The sequence below is a fragment of the Scylla paramamosain genome, chromosome 21 (assembly GCF_035594125.1).
Source record: "Scylla paramamosain isolate STU-SP2022 chromosome 21, ASM3559412v1, whole genome shotgun sequence".
NCBI classification, from domain to species: Eukaryota; Metazoa; Arthropoda; class Malacostraca; order Decapoda; family Portunidae; genus Scylla; species Scylla paramamosain.
The window spans coordinates 20,937,488-20,961,999 of NC_087171.1; the positions used below are offsets into that span (position 1 = coordinate 20,937,488).

General features: G+C 40.3%; 1 protein-coding gene across 6 annotated transcripts; it reads left to right on the top strand.

Moving 5' to 3' along the window:
• The first annotated feature begins 805 nt into the window (after nt 1-805).
• On the top strand, nt 806-22,921 carry LOC135111225 (TATA element modulatory factor-like). Of its 6 annotated transcripts, none has more exons than XM_064024359.1 (26): nt 806-940; nt 4,626-4,800; nt 5,620-5,748; nt 6,117-6,215; nt 6,779-6,954; nt 7,113-7,248; nt 8,149-8,729; nt 9,555-10,186; nt 10,417-10,614; nt 11,036-11,134; nt 11,472-11,635; nt 12,055-12,201; nt 13,477-13,562; nt 14,554-14,657; nt 15,139-15,280; nt 15,828-16,021; nt 16,542-16,754; nt 17,223-17,429; nt 17,992-18,191; nt 18,504-18,604; nt 19,344-19,435; nt 19,717-20,021; nt 20,602-20,716; nt 21,324-21,502; nt 21,615-21,692; nt 22,261-22,921. In XM_064024359.1, the coding sequence occupies exons 2-23, from the start codon at nt 4,641-4,643 to the stop codon at nt 20,616-20,618; spliced, it is 4,182 nt and encodes a 1,393-aa protein (XP_063880429.1). In that variant the 5' UTR covers nt 806-940; nt 4,626-4,640; the 3' UTR covers nt 20,619-20,716; nt 21,324-21,502; nt 21,615-21,692; nt 22,261-22,921. The 6 variants fall into 6 exon arrangements, with proteins under 6 accessions (XP_063880429.1, XP_063880428.1, XP_063880432.1 ...); XM_064024358.1 differs by lacking the exon at nt 806-940 and adding an exon at nt 3,615-3,755; XM_064024362.1 differs by lacking the exon at nt 806-940 and adding an exon at nt 3,615-3,755 and having other exon boundaries at nt 20,605-20,716.
• Nucleotides 22,922-24,512: the final 1,591 nt, after the last annotated feature.

The window sequence follows — 24,512 nt, forward strand, 5'->3', positions numbered from 1 at the left end:
CGTATGTTTCAGTGCGACTCTTCCTGCCGTAAGTCAAACTCCCTGAGCCCTCCTGAGCCCAGGTCGTTCTTGTCTGCGACCAGTCCGTCCGCTCCCCGAGTCCCCGTCCCATAGCCTCGTAGTCGTCGGTCAGTCGTCAGTCTCACGCGTCGCGACGCAGGACAGGACTTTCAGTTTTCGTTAAATATGTCTAAAGAGAAAGGAAAGGAGAGAGAGGAGGCATGTGGTGCAGTGCCGAAAAAAGCGAGAAGGGAACAGAAATATAGGCCCAAGAGGGAAAAACAGTTTCCGTGGGTGGTGCCCACGGAAACTGTTTTTCCCACTCGGGCATATATATATATATATATATATATATATATATATATATATATATATATATATATATATATATATATATATATATATATATATATATATATATATATATATATGGCACTGGCACTGGCACTGGCCAGTCTTGCCACACACTCTAAATTCTGCTGTATTTGAAAAGTGGCAGTTTTGCATAATATTTAGAATAATTACATATGTACGATAATTTTATCAGAAGTACAATAATTTCAACCTGTGTAGTACGATAACATGGCCAAAACAATCTAGCAACGCTGGACTCGCGGGCTAAGGAATAGTGCTGTGAGGCCAGGGGGCGTTGGTGGTGGTGGTGGTGACGCTGGGGAGGCAGGGATTGGTGTTACATTGCTTTGGTGGGCACTGGCCAGTCTTGCCACACACTCTCCTAACAGTGATCAGTGCATATTCCTGGCGGTGGTGGTGGTGTGATTACATTGTTTTGGCAGGGGCGCTGGGGAAGGAGGGATTGGTGTTACATTGTTTTAGTCAGCACTGGCCAGTCTTGCCACACACTCTCTTAATAGCGACCAGTGTTTGCATATTCCCGGCAGCTTTTCCTCCATCAAGCAGCACCAGAGAGCTACTAAAGGTGAGTACAGTGTCAGCAGCCTCCTCCTGTCAGCCTTACCGCCCTCACTCCTTACCTTACCTTACCTTACACACTCCTCCCGCGGACTTCCTGTCAGTTTATTCGTTATTTGGGTGTTTTTGAGGTTATTTACTATTTATTTAGGGTTTCCTCGCATCTGAGTCTGAAAATTTAGCTAAATATTGAAGGGAGATCTATGTAAACAAACAGATAGAGGTAGGGCGTCCTTATTATGAGCTTTTATCTGCTTCATCTCTTATTTCTTGTAAGCCTAACACGTCACAAAGTGGAGCCACATGACTAGGCTTTCATATCCGCTAGCTAGATATATCCGCCATTGCCTCATTTAGTTACGATGGAAGAATAACAGGCAAAATAGCGGCCGTTCTCTCCACTGGCAAGGGCCGCCATGATAGCTGGCTACCTCTGCCAACCTGATTCAACCTGTGGGTTCCAATATTTTTTGGTATTTTTCTTAACTTCTTTATTTTGCTCGTATAGCATGTTTTTATGGTTTATAAAAATAATTATTTGCTTTAGAAGTGTTTTCGTTGCTTGTGTTGAGTTGTTTTCAATTTTGTGTTGCTTTACGAAAATGTGGGGTGTTTTTTTGGCAGTATTTTGACAAACATGTTTTTTTATTTCACGCTCTAATTACGTCTTTTGTGTTTCTAAAAATCGCTTATGATTTTTAAAGTGTTTTTTACTTCCTGTTGAGAGAAATAAGTGGACTTTAAAAATGGTTTATGGTCCTGTTAAAAGTTGTGATTACAACACTTTTTGTGTTATTGTCTCTCTATATCAGCTTGTAACTAACTTTTCATTGCTTGAAAAAATAGTTCGTATGTTTTAAAGTGTTTTATCTTCTTGTTGAGTCAAAATGGGTGGACTTTTCAGTGTTTTTTAATCGTGTTTAGGTGCCAACACTTGTTTTTAACACAATTTCGGTTTTATTTGTTTACTTCTTGTTCCAGGTAGCTTTTGATGGTGTAAGATGATAGTTCAGATTTTTTAAAATTTTTTACGTTCCTGAAAATTCAAATATTGTGGACTTTTCAATGATTTAAATGATGCCGAATATTTCAACATTTTTTCCATAATTCATTTGGATATTTTTTAAATACTACTCAGGCTGGAGCTGTTATAATATTGTGAATATTAGTTAAAGTATTTGTCAAGTCAAAATATATAAGGCATTCGAGCCTAGCTCCACTTTTTCGAGGGGTCAATTTCGAAATGTAATCCGTTACGGTACGTAAAATATCCGTGACGTCACAGCCGCCATCATGGACCCGGGACCTTGATCGACTCCGCTGTCTCCTCGGTAATATTTATCGTACTTTGCAGTGTTTTCCTGATGTTTTCACGTGTTTCTAAACTCAGATGTGTAGATAAGAGTAGAATGAGTAAGAAAATGAGAGAAATAGAGGAGGAAGAGGAAGGGAGAAAGAATAGAGGAGGTGATAAAACAGGAAAATGCTAAGAAAACAATATTTAGGTTAATTTTTCCTGCTGTCCTGTCTGTCTTTGTAGTATTTGTCTTCCGTGACAGTGCTTTCAGTGTATTTGGTGTGTTTAGGGGGTGTTGGAGTGTGTCTGGAGGTGTTTAGGGGGTGTGCGCGCACACACACACACACACACACACCCCTCTCTCTCTCTCTCTCTCTCTCTCTCTTGACCATTTGAATGTTGGCGCTTCTTAATTTCCTGTATGGGTTAATTAACTGATATTTTGTCCTGGAGGTTACGTGAGAGTATTTTAGGCCGAGTTAAGACCATGAAATGTATATGAATGTATTCGTAATGTTTCGTAGGTAGGACTGCCCCTCTATTACCACAAATTCTCGCTCAGTGATACAACTGCCACACACATATTGCGTTAATGTTTTCCTTACAAACAATTTTTCGCTTCACTATATTGATTTCACTATTTTTTATTTAATTTTTTTTTTCAACGCTTTCGATAAAATATAAAACGTTAACATTACTGGCAAGTCACACACACTACACTATCGTTTCCTTACCATGCACAATCACCATTTTCGTCTTCACAGTGTTAATTTCCTGAGATAATGAATAGCATAGCTCAGTGAGAGGAGTCACCTTACCTGCCCTAATAGCATGATGTTCGGTTAGTTTGTTTTCACGCTTTCTTGCCCCCGGGAGTCCATTGACAGCCTCATCTCCTTCCTTATCATCCACCAGGGAAGGTTTAAGCCATGTAATATTCCTGGTGGCCAATGAGTAGGCATGGGTACACAAAAACAAAACATCCGTCACGTAGGAAGTTAAAACAACCGCGTACCTGACACACCAACAAGACACACTGACTTATTAGATGCCAGTCTGTATATTCTATCTTGAATGTTTCAGGACCTCTTGTTTGTGGGTTATTTTTTTATATATATATATTTATTTTTCACCAAGTGTTTTTGAATTTTCTGGGAAAGTTGATTATGGTTTTATGAGGAAATATTTGTTATTTTCTCTGCTGGCCAGATAGACTGATAAATATTGTTTTGGCTTTGACTTCGTCTCTACTTATTTCATTTCCTTGCGTCAATATTAAAATTGTGTATATATTCATTTGTAATAATGAGGCGAATAGGATTTAATATTGATATTTTACTTGATCATTTCCCGATAAATGCATACATATACAAATTTGAGCTGTACACAAGTCGCCGTCATGGAACAAAATGCGGCGAGGACACAGGCGGCTGAGAGCGTTGTATTGCCTGCGTGTCAGCTGAGACTTCCAATACATCAACCACGCCTCTCTTTGGGGATGCTTTCTCCTCCCCCGCCTTGAGAGGTGATTCTTACCTTGTGTGTTTTGTGTATTATATTCACTGTTGGAGCCACTATTGGCATTGGAGTATTGGGTGGTTGGTAGATAAGTACTTGCTTATTATAGCAGGGATGTCACGGAAGTCTTCTTTTCCTACGAGACTTTCCTTTACAACTCATCACAGCATCTCACTATTTTACGCGTTTGACAGACTGTCCGATAAGGAGGGTGAGAAAAACCGTGTTGAGACTGATGGAAGAGTTAAAGAATACCCCATGGCAGATTATATTGTAGTAATAGTAGTGTTTTCATCCTGAGATTTCCCTAAGCTGTTTGTTATGATAATATTGAAATAACATTAGCGTTTTCATCAAAGGGAGAGGTTAGGTTAGGATGAGACTAATTCGCTTCATTAATTTCACTGCTTGCTGATCCCTTCATTGTGTACATCACGATTAAAAAAAAAAACATCATATTTTGCCCATGTTTTGTATGAGCAGCAGCACCAGTAGCAGTACATTATATGGTATTTTCTGTCTGTGCAGCACACTAGCTTGATTTGTTACCAAGTTGAGGTTAGTGGTTGGCTAATCCCAGATGCTAAGAAGAGAAGGCAGGAAGAAAATCTAGTAGAACTCTGACATGCCAGAGTAATGTCATTAAAATGTGACAGTATGTAGTTTGCTTCATATAGTATTGACTTAGCAAGTGGTCAGGATGAAATACCTAACTGCACTATCAGTAACCAGTATGCATATGACATCCTGTGTTACTGTGTGCTTTCCTGACTTAATCTTCTCTCTCTCTCTCTCTCTCTCTCTCTCTCTCTCTCTCTCTCTCTCTCTCTCTTTCAGTTAAGTCACATTACACATGACAAAAGTTTCCTGCACACAGGGAAGACGTGTCACCATGAGCTGGTTTGATGCAGCCGGCCTCACCTCCCTCGCCAAGTCTGCCCTGAAGGAAGCACAGCGCACCATTGACAAGGCTCTCGACATAGAGGAGAATGAAGAAAACATTCTGCCACCCACAACGCTCCCTGTGATGCCCTCAGCACAACCTTCCAAAGGTTCGGCTCAGTCCCATAAAGAACATAAGAAAATAAGGGAAGCTGCAAGAACCCATCAGGTCTACATGTGGCAATCTCTTTATGAAACATATCTTTATATTTCCACCTATCATTCCCACCCATAAGTTTGTGTAATCTTTTAAAGCTCTAATAACCAGGTTACTGAGTTCATTCCAGTGTTTTGAGAAAAGATGTATTTATCAAGATGGATTGGCTAGAATGGAGTTTGTGAAGATTCCTCTTTTTTTATGCAAGTCAAAGGATAGAAAAATAAAAAAAAAGAGGCCCACTGTGGTACCATTCCGTAAATCAGAATCTATGTGAAGTTATATGTTAATGCTTGTTGAATTCCTCTTGTACCAGAAAGATGTAAAATGAGATGGACTTACAAGCAGCCATTTAAGTGGAAAATCAGTGCTGTAGGTAGTTTTATCACCTTTATGACAGGCATATGAGCAAATTTGCTTGACGTCTCCCTTTTTTTCCCAGGATGTGAGATGAACTGTTTCTGGTCTTAAGTGGCGCACACACACACACACACACACACACACACACACACACACACACACACACACACACACACACACACACACACACACACACACACACACACACAGGACTATCCCTTTACACCAGGGACTGGCAGGGCTAAGAGCCATGCTATAAATCGACCCTACCACCTACCCCTTCCCTTTCCCTTTGGTGGGGATTCCCATCTGCTGGATACCATAGATGAACCTGCTCCATTTCCCTTCCTTGGGGATGCTTGGGAGCTAGGTTGGTATCCCTGGCAGACATATACATATAGGAACCTTTCAGGACTCCAGGAAAAGCTGAAGGATGAATCAGAGAGTTTCTTTGCCTCATTTGGACTGGACAAGAAAAAATCTCCTTTGACACCTGTTAACTCACCTGTCGACTCATCAGAAGGGAAACCAGCAACGAAAGGTGAGTATGTAGTAATATCTTATCAAGTCCTCTCACCCAGCTGACTGTCTTAAGCCTCTGTCTTCCTCCTCATAAACCCCTCTTGCTATCTTCTACGACTACTTTCACACTAACTGCTCTTCTGTTCTTGCTAACTGTATACTTCCCCTTTTCTCTCCCACAGCCTCACTGCTTAAGACTTTCTACTTTCACCATTATTCTGTCCACCTCCCTACTGCAAAATTTAACCAATTTTCTCAATCTTCATCCCTTTCACTGTTAAACTCTGGAACTCCCTGCCTGCTTCTGTATTTCCCCATCCTATGACTTGGTATATAGATACAGTAAGCTATGATAGTGATGAATGCTCAAAGACACATTACTTCCAGATGGAGGGAAGGCACCAGCTCACATAGTCGGCAGCCTTTGGGGTTCTTTCACCGGCTCCTTCTTTGAGAACTCCGAGGTACCCAAGGAGACTCTGCAACGTAAGCTGTGCTCTTGTCTTTACCCACTGTCTCTCTATATACCAGGCCGGCAATCCCATACGAAGTACCTCAAGACAATGCACCACATGCTCCCACGCACGTTCTTAGCCCTGTCAGTGACTGATGGATAGGAATAGTAGCAACAGTAATAGTAAATGAATCTAACTGTTTATCAGTCTATATACCAAGCTAGCAGTCCCACACGGTGGCCCAGAGAAGGCACCACACACACGCACACGCACACATCATTCACACTGTGACTTCAGTAGTACATTTGCTAATGGTACACACTTTCCCATGCATTGTGGAGTAAAAGGCACTATTTATACACATTTTATTGCTCTTTTAAATTACAGCAGTTTATTTGTTTATATATTTTTATTTATTTATTTTTATTTATTTATTTATTTATTTATTTACTTTTTTTTAAGATAAAGTTTTGCCATCCAACCTTTTTTTTTTTTTCTCTCAATGGCTCTTTTAGAATGGCTAATGTTCACAAGCGAGGCACGCCAGTATGTATATGTAGATAAGAAATAGATACATATACATATCTTTCCCAGATGATGATGGTGTTGCAGCCTCCTCAGACAGCCCTAGTAAGAAGTCCATTGTGGCCACGCAGCCTCCTCGCAGCAGTGCCAGCCTCCCCTCCCTCCAGTTGGCCAACAGCCCAGTGTCCACCCAGCCACGCACTGCCACCCTGCAGGAGTGTGCCACCCAAGCCAAGGTATCTCAGGTAAATGCCCTTTAGCTCTGTCTTGTATTTTGGTGTATTCTTTTACCAGTTTTGTTATTTACTTTTTATTAATGTAAATGTTGCTTTGATGACTGTAAGGATTGACCATGACTTTATTTATGTCCTATATGTTAACATGTTCTGATGTACATACACAGCAGCAGGAGAAGGCAGACAAGGGGCAAGGGACAGCAGAGAGCAGTGAGGACAGGAGCAGGGATGTGGAGGGAGAGTGGGGCTGGGGGTGGGAGAGTGGCCTCATGGTCTCTTCAGACCATCAGCACCATCTGGAAGGTAAGCACACACCAGTTACAAGGTGTTCCTTTTTTTTTTTTTTTTTTTTTTTTTTTTTTTTTTTTTGTGTGTGTGTGTGTGTGTGTGTGTGTGTGTGTGTGTGTGTGTGTGTGTGTGGGGTTGAATCATTTTCCTCCTCAGCTGTGTGTCTATATGGGGCCGATGTTTGGGATGCGCCTTCTCCATGTGGTTCTATTATATGCTTCTGCTTTGTCTATCCCTTTCTGTCTTATATCCAGTATACTCAGTTCCAACTATAATTCAATATAAGCCCCTCTCAGTAGGTGGGATATTAGTCCACAGGTAAAGTTCTAGCTTCACTTGTCCTTGCCCTTAGTACACTGCCTAGCCTGTGTCTACCTCGGGAATTGAAACAGATTTGTTCTCTCAAGAATTAGAATTCCTCTCCCTCTCTCTCTCTCTCTCTCTCTCTCTCTCTCTCTCTCTCTCTCTCTCTCTCTCTCTCTCTCTCTCTCTCTCTCTCTCTCTCTCTCTCTCTCTCTCTCTCTCTCTCTCTCTCTCTCTCTCTCTCTCTCTCTCTCTCTCTCTCTCTCCCAAATGCACACACACACACACACACACACACACACACACACACACACACACACACACACACACACACACACACACACACAGGCTGGTTTGTCTATCCCTTTTCTCCGTCATAGTGTAAGTTCTCCTTCATGCAGTCAGTCAATCTGCCTCTTTTTCAATCTTTCTCTTCCCATCTCCCATGTACTTCCATTTTGAGGGTGTCTTCTTTCTTTTTAATATGGTCATCCTTTTTTGGTCATTGTCTCTTTCTTCTGTATACTTCCATTTCCACTGTCGTCCCCAAGATATGGATGATCCTCAAATTTGCTGGTGTGATTGAGATGCTCATTTTTCCATCTTTTCCAGGCACCTTTAACACAGCAGTAGGAGAAATAGAAGAGCGCGAGGACAGCTTAGTGGATGACACTATAGACGAAGAGGGCTTTGCCAAGAGCAGACTGGTTGTGGGCAGTGTGGAGAGTGATGCTGGAGGCTTTGTGCGGCAGGAGAGTCAGGGCTCTCTGTCTGGGAGGTCTGTTGACTTAGATGTTCCAGTGGCAATATCTGAAGATGTTTTCCAGGAAGAAGGACACATACCAGCCACATCATGCTTTGAAATAGAACCAGATAACAGTGATAGTGTTGTTAGTTATGTTGAAGAATACACTGATGCACGAACTACTTCTACTACTACTATTGCTACAACAGCTACAGTTTCATGTGCCAACTCAGAAGTTAACACTCCAGAAAGCATAGTAGTGCTTACGTCAGAAAGCAACTCGCCCGATGATGGGGAAGCTGCTGCATGTGCGTCGTCAGCCACCGCAGCGGAGAAGATGAAGCATGCGGTCACTTGTGTTCCCTTGAAGCCCAGTCCAATCAGTTCGCCAGACTCCATTGAGGTCCTCGGCTCATCCAGCTTGCTTACGTCTCCATCATCCATTGAGGTGAGTAGTGATTCTGTGAGAGTTCATTGTTCCGCAGGTGGGTGAGGTCATCAAATGGCATGAAAGCTTCTTGTAATAAGGATGAAGAGGCTTTTATTGTGGTGAATAACTGAGAATTGAATGAAAGTGTGAAAGTGTTGGTGCTGTACATAAGTAAGTGTTAAGGGAGTTTTTTTCCCATTTTTCTGCATTTTATTGTTTTAACTTTTGTATTTAAAAGTCAGGATTAATAAAACAAAGGTAAACTATAGGAATTAGTATTATTGACGTCATTTAAATAGATTTAAGAACAAAATAGTGCAATTTAACTTATCAAATCCCTCCTAGTCTCTTCTTTTTTTCCATTAGTTTGTATTTTTATCTTTATTTATTGTTATTATTTATTTATTATTTATTTTATTTTATTTTATTTTATTTTATTTATTTATTTATTTTTTTGCAATCTCTGTTGACAATGCCTGCAAGTTCCAGTGTGTGAAAGGAGATATAGTACCTGTATATCTATAACAATGTTGGTTGAATCTCCCAACCTCCCCTTTTTCTCATGTATATATATTTTTTTTATTGATTTATTTTATTTATTTATTTTTATTTTTACAGGATTTCTGTTTACACAATGCCTGCAGGTCTATGTGTATCATGTGCTAAGAGAATGTAAATCTTTTTGTCTTAACTCATATAAAGCAAAGATTTTCCTGATGGCTTCCCCCCAAAAATCCTCACAGTATATCTTTTTGTCTCAATCCATAAAAACAAAATGTGTATATCCTTGTATATTGACCCTTGGAAAGTAAATGTCTTCCTTGATGAATGTTATTGTTGCAGGTGTTGACTGATGTATCTTCAAGCGACTCCTCACCTTCACATCTGGACTCCTGCAACAACACTCTTGTTCAGGACCTCAGCCCTCCACCAGGAATTGTCAACGTACAGCCTACCTTGCATAAAATAATTGACAATGATGCACACATTTTGGTGGAGACATCAGCTGAACAAAACCAGTGTCATCAAAAAGCTAAAGCAATAGAGGGAGACAAGACTAACCAAATAAATAAAGAAGAATCACTCCCCACTGACTCTGTACATAAACTAGACTTACGTAGTGTCAGTTTACAAGACACTGGCAACACGAGTGACACTACTGCACCACCTACAACTTTGTCACTCAGTCTTTGTAAGGGACAGGAGAGTAGCAACTTAGCTTCTGCATCTCTGACTGCTCTTGTTGACAGTGCACCTTCTAGACCTGCCCGACAAATAGCCACAGTCCATGATGCAGAGACCAGTACAGCCTGCCATGCTACCCAGACAGATGGGCTGCCTACCACAGAGGAACACACAGTAGTGGAGGAAGGGGACATCACCATACCACCTGCTACAGCTCTGGATGTGTCTGTGGAGAGTGGAGGCAGCTCAGACACTATCACTGCTTCAATAGACTCCACACAGATGGTCTGGTGAGTCCACTGAGGCAATAATGTGATCACTTATAGTTTGGTGCTTCTTCAGGCTGCTGTGCATGTCATCTCTAACCACTTGTAATTCCCTCAGCTTTGTCTGCTGATAGGACACCATACAGATGAGAAGGTAGCTCCTAGCCTTCTCACTCTTTTTTTTAGCTGCCTCTTATGATGTGTAGCGAGTACAGGTAAGAGCAAACAAACAATTCACCTTCTTCCCCTTCAAGGAGCGTTTCTCGGGGAGTGGAGCCAGAGTCCATGGAGCGGCCGGCAGACAGCGACATGCATGAGAGCAGCACGAGTGGGTCTGGTGGGTCAGTGGTGCGGTGCCTGCTGGAGGAAGCCATGGGGGACGAGGAGGCTGTCAGTGGAGCATCTTCCTCTTCCCCTCCTGAGAGAGAACACTCACCCTCCTCTTCAGAAAGGTTGGTGTGTTTGTGTGTGTGTTCATCTTGTGGTCCTGTTTTCTGCATCTATATTTGTCTTGTTTTCTCTTATTGTTGATGTATATTTATTGTACAATGTGTGTGTGTGTGTCCTGGATCACCTAACTACACCCCTGGAGCATAGCGCTGCCAACCACTTACATCCAAAGGAAGGCCCAACAGTATACACTGATTTACTCCTGCCCCTACATAATGAAACTGTTCCCTACTTTGCACTTACTCCAGTCCTGAGACCACAGCAGATGCTCTGTGGCAGGGGCTAAGAATACTGTCACTATATTCCTTGCATGTCACAAGAGGTGTCTAAAAGGACGAAGGGGATGAGTAGGCTAATAACCTCTTCTTTGTATGGTGTCCTATGAAAGATTTTTGATGATTGTTTTATTTGCTTGTGCTGCAGATCTGAGGCTTTGAAAGTTGGCTCCGGACACACGTCTGGCCACAGTTCAGGTGATGAAGTGGAAACGACCACCTCCTCCGATATTGAGGTCATCTCCAGGTTAGTCTTAGTGCATTGAAATCCTAAACAAGCTGCCAGAAATGTCATGGTAGGTTGGCTTGGCTTGCTTTAGTTGTATTGCTGTGATATGAGGAGTTTTCTTCAACATTTCACTTTGTGTGATTTAGATTCATGATGTTTTATTTAGTCTTTGTAGTTTGTGGTCAATAAAAAATTTGTCATCTATAGATGAAGGAAATCTTTGTATACTCGTATGTATCTATAAAGTGCATAATGTATCTTCCCAGTGAGTGAGTGTATTTTATCTACCTATGGATACAGGAAATCTTATCTTTGGATACTTTATAATTGTCTATAAACTAATTTATTTCCACAGTCCCAGTCTGGATGGCAGCACAGCAGTGTCACGGGGCACGTCGGCAGCCACCTCCCGCGTGTGGGCCACAGCACAACGGGGTCTGCGCTCCTTCCTCAATGACCGCTCAGAGTCATCTGCCTCAGACTCATCCAGCAACCACAAGAAGACAAATAGTGAGAGAGGTATGGAAGGTTAAACTTGTCACATGCAGGTTGTTAAAGGTCTCTGGCATATCTCATCTCTCTCTGACCATTAATAATGATTTTATATTTATAAAGTGGGGACAGTCCTCTTTGTAATAATGCTTTTTGAGTGTTCACAGTGTAAGAAGGAACATGATTCTTATTTCACCAGCCTGTCTCAACTAGGATGAAGGAATTCATCTGTTTTCCTCATTATATTTTACTTTTTCTTTCTGTATTATCATTTTGTTCTTGCCTTTACAGTTTTTATCTATTTCTCTGTATACAAGGCTGACAGTCTCCCATGAGGTGACCCAGACAAAGCACCAACACTCAAAGTTTTGGTGCATATCTCATCTCTCTGGCCATTAATAATGCTCTTTTGAGTCTAATAATTAATTGATTTTATATTTGCAAAGTGGAGACGGTTCCCTCATCCATGACCACCAGCTTTACCAGTATTAGTGAGTCTGAAGGGGAGATGTTTAATTTGGGCCCAGCCAGCCTGATCATTGACCCGGCCTCCATCACTCAAGTCCTGCAGGGCCAGTCCCATTTTGTTAAAGGTACACAATGCCTCACATATGGTACCACCTACATGACGCATACAGTACCCTTCCGAGTTTCAGAGCATCTGAGTTTCACAATCCTCAAGTTTCGCACTGATTCCTAAATTCTAAGCATCAAGACTCATGCATTATCTCCTGGAGTTTAGGGCTTTTGTTGTGTGGGTCACATCTTCCTACCGCTGGTGTCATAGAGTAAAACTAAATATGTATATGCTGTGTATTGTTTGCATATTTCCATGTACAGCTCACACTCCTGATCATAGGAGTTATTTATTTAGATAAACTATGTATTTGCCACAACACTAGTCACACTGACTTGCATGTGAGAAAGGTAGAGAGAATGGCCAGCGTCACACTTTATGACAGCTGCTGCCACATAGCAAAAACACACATATAAATAAGAGGTGTCTCACTACTACAGCTCAGCACCGTTGTGTTACACTGGATATGAGGACAAAGCACACACGAACACAGTTCTAGATGTGACAGTACTGCACTGCTGTGTCACACCGGCTGTAAGGACAAAACACACACATTCACACAGTTCTAAGTCATGCAGCCAGAATAATCAATCATTTCTCAGTGTTTTCAATACCCTGAGTTTTGTGATCCTGAGTTTACCACTATGCCTTTGGAAGAGAGCAAGCACAAAACTTAAGAGGGTACTGTATGTGAGAGAGGTGACAAAAATCCTCATCAGTTTGTTGGTGTGTGGTGACAGTGGTGGTGGTGGTGGTGGTGGTGGTGGTGCATGAGTTTGCTGGGGCAGGGTGAAAAGACTGACTTGATCAACTGTTGTTGGAATACTGCCTGCCCTTGCATTATTGTGCTGTTATCATCTTATAACTTGTCGAATGATCCTTTATTTCCCTGTATGTAAGAGAACTACTGGCATTTTTTCCTCTCTCTCTCTCTCTCTCTCTCTCTCTCTCTCTCTCTCTCTCTCTCTCTCTCTCTCTCTCTCTCTCTCTCTCTCTCTCTCTCTCTCTCTCTCTCTCTCTCTCTCTCTCTCTCTCTCTCTCTCTCTCTCTCTCTCTCTCTCTCTCTCTCTCTCTCTCTCTCTGCCTCAACATGATCAATTTATAAAAAGAGATCACATACATGTTTTCCCCTTTCCCTCCTGTCTCGTGCATTTCCATTTATTGCTTATCATTGACTGCATTCCTGATGTTATGTATACAGCTTTACATCAGCAATACAATATGTATATTATGCTTTTGTGACTTCAACTATTACACAAGATTTTATTAATTTATTTGTTTCTTTTTCTAGGCCATCGGCGCAATCAGTCCAACTTTTCAGAAACTAGTGAGAGTTCCTCAGAGAACCATTCCTCTGAGGTGGACAAGCTCATAAAGGTCCAGTTTTCAGTGTTTCTCTTATCTTCACAGTTCTAATATTATCTTTTCTTGTACTGGGGGCCAATTGGCGTAAGGGTGTGAATGACGTGTGTGTGAGTGTGAGTCTTACTATATAAATTGATAGATGGATAGACTTATTTACTACTGCTGCTGCTGCTGTTACTACTACTACTACTACTACTACCCCTTTCCACTGGGGGCTGAAAGGGCTAAGAGTGTGAATGTGTGGTGCTTTGTCTGAGCCACCCTATCTGGGCTTGCCGGCCTGGTATATAGATAGATAGACTTATTTACTACTGCTGCTACTACTACTACTACCACTACTACTACTACTGTTACTACTATCGAGTCATGTAGCAAGTGATACCAGAAATGCAGAGCAGAATTATCAGTATGAGAGTGAAAAGGATACTTAATCTGACTCAGGTTTTAATGAATAATAGAATGAGAGTGGGTGAAAGGACAGAACCCATTTGCCTAGGCTTTTGTTGTATCCACAGTTTTAAATCTTCAAAATTTTCTTTCACCGGACTGAAACTTTCATTATCATTTCTAAGTAAATATATTTGTGCCCTGCATTTTTCACACAACTCCCCTACTAACTGCATAAATTCCTTGACTTTATTTAACTTCAAAAGTCAAGCATATCTTCATTACTAATTCTTCTCTCGCTTCTCTTCTATACTTATGGATTTAAACATTTATCAATAGCTTGGAAACTGACTGCAAGCTCTTACCATTAGACAAATTTATGGATGGGGATGGGAGGTGTAAATAGGTAGACATTTTCATGTAGGGACTTCTTTCTACTACTGCTACTACTACTACTACTACTACTATTACTGTTTCTGTTGCTGCTAATACCATTACTACTGCTACTACTACTAGTATAGAAAATGTTAGGTATAGGCTTGATTGTTTCTTGCAGCTTCCCTTACTTATGTTCTTCCCTGTTTTATGTTCTTATGTCTTTATGTTTTGTGTACAGAAAGTGGCCCAGCTGACCGAGGTGCTTGAGGCAAGGGAGACCAAGGTGCTGGAACTGAGTCAGGTGAATGCAGCTCTTCAGGATACTAATCTGCGCCTCAAAGCGTGAGTGACAGTGATGTTCCATATTGTGATTACCATTGTGAACTCATAATTGTCATTATTCTGATGATCTTGCATGTTGTAACCTTTCAGCATTCTGTTTTCTTTAGAATCCTCAATAGCATTCACATGGAAATCTTGAAAAAAAAAATTTAAAGAGATAGGAAGGAACTGATTCTCAAACAGTGGTAAATAAGTAGAATAAACTCAGTAATCATGTTGGAAATGCTGCTGAGTCATTTGGGAGCTTTAAAAAAAAAGATTTAACAAATTTATGGATGAGGATGATAGGTGGAAATAGGTAGTTATGTTTTGTACAGAACTGCCACGTATAGGCTTGATGGCTTCCTGTAGCTTCCCTTATTTTCTTATGTTCTTATGACTACCATCACCACCATCACTACCACTACTACTGCCCTGTTCAGACCTGATGGCCTCTTGCACCAACACTTGTGTTCTCATGTTGTTATTTTCTTGTGTTCAGTCATGTGGAGGACTTGGAGGGTGGCAGTGGAATGGAGGCAACAGAATCTTTGCGAGAGGAGTTCACCCAGCGTCTTGTCACCATGGAGAGAAAGTTCCAGCAGGCATTGAGGGAGAAAGAGAACACTAAGAAACTGCTGGAGGTATGTATGTGTATGTCAGGCTTGACTCAGTTTGACCTCTCTGTAGCTTGCAACATTTGAGTGAAGCCAGTATTGAGAAGTCCCTAATCCAGTCATTTTCTTTGTCAATTGCTCTTCTCCCATTCTCAGTAGTAGATGTCTGGACTGTTTGTAATAAAAGAACATTATTGCTGACAATTTTGATAAAAAGTAAATCATTGTCATATAAATAATAGGTAAATGTTATGTTTCACCTTAGCATTTTAGTAGTTTCTGCAATTGTAACATTTATAGCATAGAGTTGAAAAATTTTTTGTCACCTTGCATTCGGACACCAGCACTGGCATGGCTACCAGCTAGGAAACTGTCATTGTCCTTTGAGCAATGCTATTGTAAGTCTGATGGCTTCTTGCAACTTTTATGTTTTTATGTTCTTGTGCACTAAAGAAACTCAACCCATAGGAGGCATGTGCATGGGCAGCAAGTTCAGCAGAGATTACTAGATATGGCAAGGCAGTTTTCCTTATTCTTCTTTGAACCACACTTACTGAAGGAATTCCACCTGCAGGAAGCACGTGCAGAGGCCGCAACAAGACTGAGTTCAGCAGAGGTGGCAAGGTACCAGGAGGAGAGAGACACTGTGATACGGGAGCTGAGGGAGGAAGGAGAGAAGCTCAGTAAGCAACAGCTCAACTACTCCAACATTATCAAGAAACTGCGCAGCAAGGAAAAGGAGAATGAAACCACCATAAAGACACAGAAGTAGGACTTTTATTTATTTATTTATTTGTTTATTTATCTATCTGTCTATCTATCTATTTACCTTTCTATCTTTTTTTGCAATGTTAGTTGGATAATAATGAAATATCATTTGAGTTTTCATCTGAGGGTTAGGTTAGGTTAAGTTATGTTTAGATTAATTCAGTTAATTGATTTCATTGCTCATCCATTCATTGTGTAGATCATGATTTAAAAAGCATCATATTTTTATACAGGAGCTAATAGTCACTGTTCCAAAATTAGCAAGCTAATGTTATTTTCATAAAATCCATTGATTCTATTCATTAGCACACAATCGTGAATATCAAAATCATCTATCCTGTAGTTGACAAGTCTGGTAACCTATATATTTCTATAGATATCAAAAGGTATACATAAATATATTATAAGTGGAGCATGATTTATGGAGAACTTCCTCAAGTTGGAGGATGAAGGTGTACAGAAATATTCTTCTCATAAGTGAAGCAAAATTTATTCAGGATTTTACGTCTTGTGACCACAGGGACAAGTTGGAGGAACAGTCACGCGATCTGGAGCGACTAAGGAAACAACTATCAGCCAAGGAGGACATGGAACGACGCCAGATTGATGCCGTGTGTCAGCTGAACACCACCAACCAACGACTTGAGCAGGCCGTGAAGGACGTGGCAGCTGAGAATGCTGAGCTGGAGGGCAAGATGACAGTGTTGAAGAGTGCTTTAGATACTGCCTACAGGTGTGCAGTGGAGGGAATGGGGGGGGCAGGTGGTGGAAGGAAGGTTAAGTTTGGGCTGTAGAGGAAAGAGTGAGGAAGGGGTACGAGTTCTTGGGGGATGTCTAATCTCTTCCTGATTGAGGTTAGATTAGGTTTGGTAATGTTTGAGCATCAGTTGAGGGAGGTGGGAGTATGAGTTCATAGAGATCGAGGTTAGCAGGCAAGAAATCTGACAGGGATGGTGTTATAAGAGGAAGGATGGGAGTGATGTGGAAGGAATAAGACTATGAATACTGTCTTATGCACTACCAGAAGATAGAATAGCTTTAGTTTTCAATAAGGAAATCTTTTATCCTCACAGAGAGATGGCAGAGATGAAAAGATGTTTAATGGTGTTTTAAAAGGAATAAGACTATAAATATTGTCTTATGCACCACTAGTAGATAGAACAGCTCTAGTTTTCAACAAGGAAATCTTTTATCCTCACAGAGAAATGGCAGAGCTGAAGAGAGAAGTGGCTGCTTGTGATGCGCAGGCCCAGGAGCAGGTTCTGAGTGCAGAGGTGGGTGTGCAGCGGCGCCTGGAAGCCACACTGGCAGAGGCTCAGGAGCAGGCAAGACGAGAGCAAGTTGCCCTCATGGCCCAAGTGGTGGAGCTCCAGGAGGCCCTCAGCCAGTGTGAAAGTCAAGCCAACAGGTACAGCCTTACAGGTTACTCATTGAGAAAATTATATTAAATATCTTGACTCATCATGCTGCAGATAGCCTTTTCATTATATTCATTTTCATTCTTGAGATACATCTGGCATCAGATCCAAATCACAGCTTAAATTTTGCATTGGATGTGGGCTGGACAATGTGCTCGTTTGTTTCATTGTGAATTGAACTTTGTTGGATTTGTTGCATTGTCTTGGATACCTTCGTTTATTGGGGATAGTATCCTTGCTTATCTATCTATCTGTATACCAGGCCAGCAATCCCACACATGGTGGCCCAGACAAGGCACCACTTACTTACACATGCATCATTCATGCACTTAGTCACATCACCCCAGTTTAGTAAATAGATGGAATAGACTTTAATTATCTGCTGTCTTTCTTGATAAATCAAGAGAGAAGAAAGTGTATATGTATCTGAAAATGTGAGGGAGGGGAAGCCAGGACAAGGCACACAACTTTCACCTTCACACTGCTTCACACCATTCTCTGAGCCCTTGGCCCCTGATGGAGGAGGGAATGTATTTTCTTCTTGACTTACAGAAAAGAACGCCAACTTCGTGCAGACAATGCAGAACTCCAGCAGAGAGTGGCAGAAGCAGAGGCACGTGCAGAGGAGATGTCTGGTGCAGTGAGTGCAGCAACGCGGCCTCTCCTACGCCAGATGGAGAACTTGCAGGCAACACACTCCTCCCAGCAGGCATCTTGGGAGTCACTTGAGACCTCCCTTACACAGCGCCTCAGTGAGTTGATGCTTTCTTATTAGCTCACTTTTTATTCTTCATTTTGTATTATTAAAGCATACTATAGAACAATATGGCATAGAGTCCAGGAATTTTTTGATGATTGTGACTTAACTATTTCAAATAAGATAGTGCATGACAATAGTTGGATTGAATAATGGCATTCCTTATATATAATGGAAACAAAACTTATATACAATATCAGATTTTCTCAGTTCCTTTACATATATTTTCTAAACATTGGAATGAGGTGTTAAGTAAGAGATGAAAAACAAAGAAAATTTACATATCCTTTTTTGTTCTCTTATTCAGATGAAACACTGACAGCTGCAGCTGCAAGCACCGAAAAGGAGAGAGCAATGCGTGAACAGTACGCTGAGCTGGCAGCAAACACTGCTGCCTTGCAAACACAGGTGGAGTTTTGTGTCCTTCTCTGTTTGTCTGTCAAAGGTTTGGCTGAAGTAAGACATCAGAGAATGCTGTGAATTGTGTACATAGATATGCCTCAACTCTCTCCTTCTTAGGGAGAGGATTGGTATGTTGTCATCACTAGCCTCTGTGATTTCATTGCAGGACAGCTCTTCCTTAACTTTCCTTCCCCACTAATCTCTCTGTTGCTTGTGTCTTATGAATAAATTAAATTGATTAATTTGACAAATTGCAAAATAGTAGTGTCAGTCTAAAAGTGTGAGGATTAGGTAGTCTAATGACTCTCAGTATAATGAACTTTGTATGTATACAATTTAGTGTTGGGTGGCAATACATTCTGTCTTATAATGTCTGACAGAATCATAATAGCAGCTTCAGGCAGTTAGCACCTGAAGTAGAAGAAATCAAAGGATTTGGTTGAAAGTTGAGATAAAATACATGCTTTTAACATCTTATTGGTTCATTATAACATTACATGCAACCTTAAGAGATAGGGAATAGTATTATGAATATTATTTTAGGTTATGGATTTTAGAAGATCAGCTTTATTTATTTATTTATTTATTTATTTATTATTTGATTGATTGATTGATTGATTGATTGATTTTCATTTATTTATTTTTTTATTATTTTTTTAAATTATTATTTTGTTTATTTATTTATTTATTTATTTCTGTGTATGTGTGTGTGTGTGTTTATTGGTAACCAAGTGTTTTATTCCAGGTAACTAATTTGCGTGCTGAGAATGCGAGACTGTCTTCAGAGTTAAACATCACCACAACTAAGTTGGAGTCCTTGTCAGAATCACGGGTCAAGTGAGTTGTAATTTTGTTTCTTTAATTCATTATGTATTGATAGGATTTCCTTACTGATGTGACTCAAGACATTCACTCCCAATATTCAAAATAGGTACACTCATGCCATTCCTATCAAAGTTCCTCCTTATGTAACTTTTCCCTAAAATATCATGTTAAAAAGGTATTTGACATTGACTACATAATATTATTTCATTATTATGCCTTTTTTTTTTTTTTTTTTTTTTTTTTTTTTTTTTTTTTTCAGCTTGATCTTCATGGTTAAAACCCTCATATTTCAGGGAGAACATCCAGATTGAGGCTTTAAAGACTTCATTTGCTGAAGAGATTGCAGAAGTGAAAAGAGAACGTGACAGTTTGGAGCAGCAGCTGGAGATGGAGAAGACAGCAGTGGCAGCTGAAAAGAAAAAGGACCATTGCACTTCAGGAACAATTGAAAGACAGGGAGCGCAAGCTGGCACAATTGACAGCCAGCGGCACTGTAGAGAGCCATGCCAGCACCCCCAGATCCTCTCCAACCCCTTCCCTTTCACGGCTCTCCATCACAGGCTCCCTCTCAGAGTCCTTTACTGGATATCAGTGGGGGGTGAGTCACTGAATTGTGTGAAGTGTAATGAAGTGTATGCTTTATGGTATCTTATATAGTGTAATCCTAATGATATCTAATGTATTGAATTCTCTTGAGTTGATCACCATGGCATTCTGCAGTCTTCACACACACACACACACTCTCTCTCTCTCTCTCTCTCTCTCTCTCTCTCTCTCTCTCTCTCTCTCTCTCTCTCTCTCTCTCTCTCTCTCTCTCTCTCTCTCTCTCTCTCTCTCTCTCTCTCTCTCTCTCTCTCTCTCTCTCTCTCTCTCTCTCTCTCTCTCTCTCTCTCTCTCTCTCTCTCTCTCTCTCTCTCTCTCTCTCTCTCTCTCTCTCTCTCTCTCTCTCTCTCTCTCTCTGCTGTGAGTGTGTGTGTTTGTGTGTGTGTGTCTGAAAAGTTTCAAAGGTTTATTTACTCATACAGACCATGAACAGATTGTCAGAGCATCACATGACAGTTAACAATCATTTATCCCTGTGTGTGTGTGTGTGTGTGTGTGTGTGTGTGTGTGTGTGTGTGTGTGTGTGTGTGTGTTTTATAGTCATTGATGATTGCTAATAATCTCTTATTTCCTAGCAGGAGGAAGTTTTTGAGTCGGGTTGGTCTCGAGGAACATCTCTCTATGACTCTGTACGCTCAAATTCCACAGCCGCTGTGGATGCTCTCACCTCACAGCTAAGGCAAAGAGAAGGCAAGTTACTGTATTTTGTATTTTATTTGCCACATTTGAGATGCAATGTTATCTAAGTGCACCACTGAAACATTTGTTATTCTTCCAAATGCTTGTGTCAGAATAATGCAAAGTTAATATTCCATTGAAGCTTATTCCATTGAACAGTTTGTAATCATTGCAGTGATTGAAAATAACTTTACAGGAAATGTTGCTTTTATCAATTAGTTCCTTGTGTTCCATCATCTGTAACATCTAGTTCCGTAATGTCATGAAAATTGTACAGCTTGCATTTCATTCTTAGGGTAATGTGTTTGTATTGTCAAATCAAAGCTATGTAATGTATGTGCAGTCCTTTAATATTTTATGCAATTGGATCTGCAGAAGATGCTTAAAACCTGATGTATAATCAATTACCATATCGTCTGTGGAGTAAGTTGTGTAGCTAAAATTAACACAAATGATTCCTAGACCTATTACACTTGAAAATTATGCAGCAGGAGTCTTTAAGATGCAAGTTAAGAACACTCAGAATTTACATTCAACTGGAACAGAAATTTCTCCAGATAAAAAAAAAGACAGTGTAATAAAGTATCACAGGAAGAATCTTAAAGCATTTTATTTTCAGGAGAGGTACATTACTTACACAGCGAGATCACGAGGTATGAGACACAGAGGGAGTCACTGGCACAGGAGTTGGTGTCAATAACTAGTCAAGTGGAGAGTCTTCAGTCACAGATACAAGACTACCAGGCCTTGAAGGACCAGTATGCTGACATGGAGCAAAAGTATAATGCTCTGCTACAGGTGTGTATTCTCTCTCTCTCTCTCTCTCTCTGCATTATTAGAATGTGTATTGTCGTCAGCACCTTCTACACTGAAGCAGGAATGGTAACTGATACTCTTCTTTTGGTTGCAGATGCACGGGGAGAAGGTAGAGGAGGTGGAAGAGTTGCGACTTGACCTGGCAGATGTAAAGGAAATGTACAAAGCTCAGGTGAGTGACAGGTTACATAGAATTACATAGATACTCAGGCCACAACAGACCTTGCAGTCCTCACAAGGTGACCTGAACTAGAACTACTAAGAAAGTAATAGTAGAAGAAAAGGACAGCAAAGCAGAAAGCTCCTCACCCTCCATTCTTTCCAGCATAAGCAGTACAGGAAACAGATCAAAGATAAATATCTTACAGGGGTGAAGAACTAAAAACCTGAATTAGATTTTATAGGAAAGAATGAAAGTAGATGAAATAAGGTGCCCCCATTTCCTGAAGGCAAGGAAGTCAATCTCTAACAAATTCATCAATATCTTACAAATGCATCAATCTATATTCTCTAAGGTGGGAGATAAACAACTCAGACATAAGTTAAAACTCCAGAACTATCATCATTATCTCCATCAAGTAATAGTTTCCATTTATTAAGCTGGAAAAACCCAATTGGCTTTATTATTGCTTATGTTTACCCAAAATGGACATGAATAAATGGTAGGTATTAGAGGGTATAAGAATAGCTTTATAACAAAAATTTTTGGACATACTTCAATGATCTGCTTGGTTTTTCAGATTGATCAGCTTCTTAAAAAATGAAGCTGGAGGAGAGGACGACCACTTTCATAAATGTTACTACTACAGAAGCAACTGAATATGATTAGGTTCTCATGTTAGATTTTTTTTTTTCTTTTTTTTTTTTTCTTGTTTTATTTTTTCTATGGCAGTATATTTTTGCACTTATTGCTCAATGACATGATGCATGCAGGCAATGCTGTTAGTTGTGCCACTGCAAAGTGTGTGTGGAGGGAAGCACTGTCCTCTTGGAGTGTGATGTGAAACTTCCATAAAGAGAAGAAAGATTTGCTGTGATCTTAAGTAATGGATGAAAAGTTATATATGTATATATGTACTGAAATATAGTTGTGCACAGTTGGATTGTATATTTTCTTAGTCTATAAAATAAATATTTATTATTTCAGTGTATATTCCTGATACATCTTTTTTCTTTTGTTTTCATAAAGACTTCTTGTTGAAAATACTTAAAATATTTATAACTTTTCTATTTATATATTTGTTCTGTAATATTTTGTGTGATGCAAACTCTTTATTACAGTCTGTGATTGTTTCCTAAATAACTTCACTAAGGTTGTTTATATAGTCACTGAATTCCTTATTTAGATTCAGAAAGTTTATATATTATGTGCTTTATAAAGATTATACATACATTTTTTAATTATGTTTAAACTGCATACCTTTACATCCCCTTGCTGGTGAGGGTGGCAGTGTTTGGAGTCTATTAGATGTGCATGAGGATACAAAACTGCAAGCTGTTCATCTTTATGTGAGCAAAAACATATTTGATGGTGCATAATGGGGACAGACTATTGGTGCTAGTAAGGCATACTTTTCAACTTGATATACATATTAGATACATAGTATTTTCCACAATAATTACTGCATTTATTACTTGGACAGTGAAGGCCTTGATGGAATTGCAAAAGTCACTCATAGCTAAGATCAAGAAAGGAAAAACAGCAGTAATGGTAAGTGTACCGTAATTTACTTCATAATAAACTTGCATGAAGTGAAATTTGCTACATATCAGATGGTTTTATACCATTCATGGCATACTACAACTGCAATAAATGTAAGATATATGTAAGTATATGGAGGAGGCAGTAGACACCTGCCGAAACGATAATTACTCCCAGTGAGGTCTAAAGCACTGTTCAGGGGGTGCTGTGAACTTATCATTAAACCCAGCTGTGACCTCACAACGTTTCCCTTTGTGTCTCACAACACAAGGGGGCAGTCACAGCCTGCCCTCTAAAGACAACTCTCTTCCTCCACACAAAACTACAAGCACCTAATAACACACACCCTTCACTCAAAAATTTTTAAAATCATCATGGCGACTCCTACACCAGCCTCGGAGTCCCCATCTGGGGAGGGGACCATAAATGTCCCCAGGTCGGACTGCCTTTCTGTCGACGACCCTAAGTGTCTTGACACCCCCCTCAGCTTTTTCTTCATTAACTTCTGCAACATTCGCGGTCTAAGATCTAATTTTCAATCTGTAGAATACCACCTCTCCTAAACCTCATCTTCTTTTCCTCACTGAAACTCAGGTGTCTGAGGCAACTGACAGTAGCCCCTTTTCTGTTCCCTCCTACTTTCTCTATCTTCATTTTCAATCCAAAGCTGGATGCTGTGCCTAGTCAAACTCTTTCAGCTCTGTCTGTCAACATCTACCTTTCCTTCTTGCTGGAAGTTTGCCTACATTCAACCTGTTCTAAAAAGGGTGACCGTTCTAATCCCTCAAACTATCGTCCTATTGCTTTAATTTCCTGCCTATCTAAAGTTTTTGAATGTATCCTCAACAGGAAGATTCTTAAACATCTATCACTTCACAACCTTCTATCTGATCGCCAGTATGGGTTCCGTCAAGGCCGCTTTACTAGTGATCTTCGGGCTTTCCTTACTGAGTCTTGGTCGTCCTCTTTTAGAGATTTTGGTGAAACTTTTGCAGTCGCCTTGGACATATCAAAAGCTTTTGATAGAGTCTGGCACAAAGCTTTGATTTCCAAACTACCCTCCTACGGTTTCTATCCTTCTCTCTGTAACTTCATCTCAAGTTTCACAAGCACAAGCACAAGACTTTCTTCTTTCTCTCACCCCTATTCTGTCCACCTCTCTAACGCAAGAGTTAACCAGTATTCTCAATCATTCATCCCTTTCTCTGGTAAACTCTGGAACTCCCTGCCTGCTTCTGTATTTCCACCTTCCTATGACTTGAATTCCTTCAAGAGGGAGGTTTCAAGACA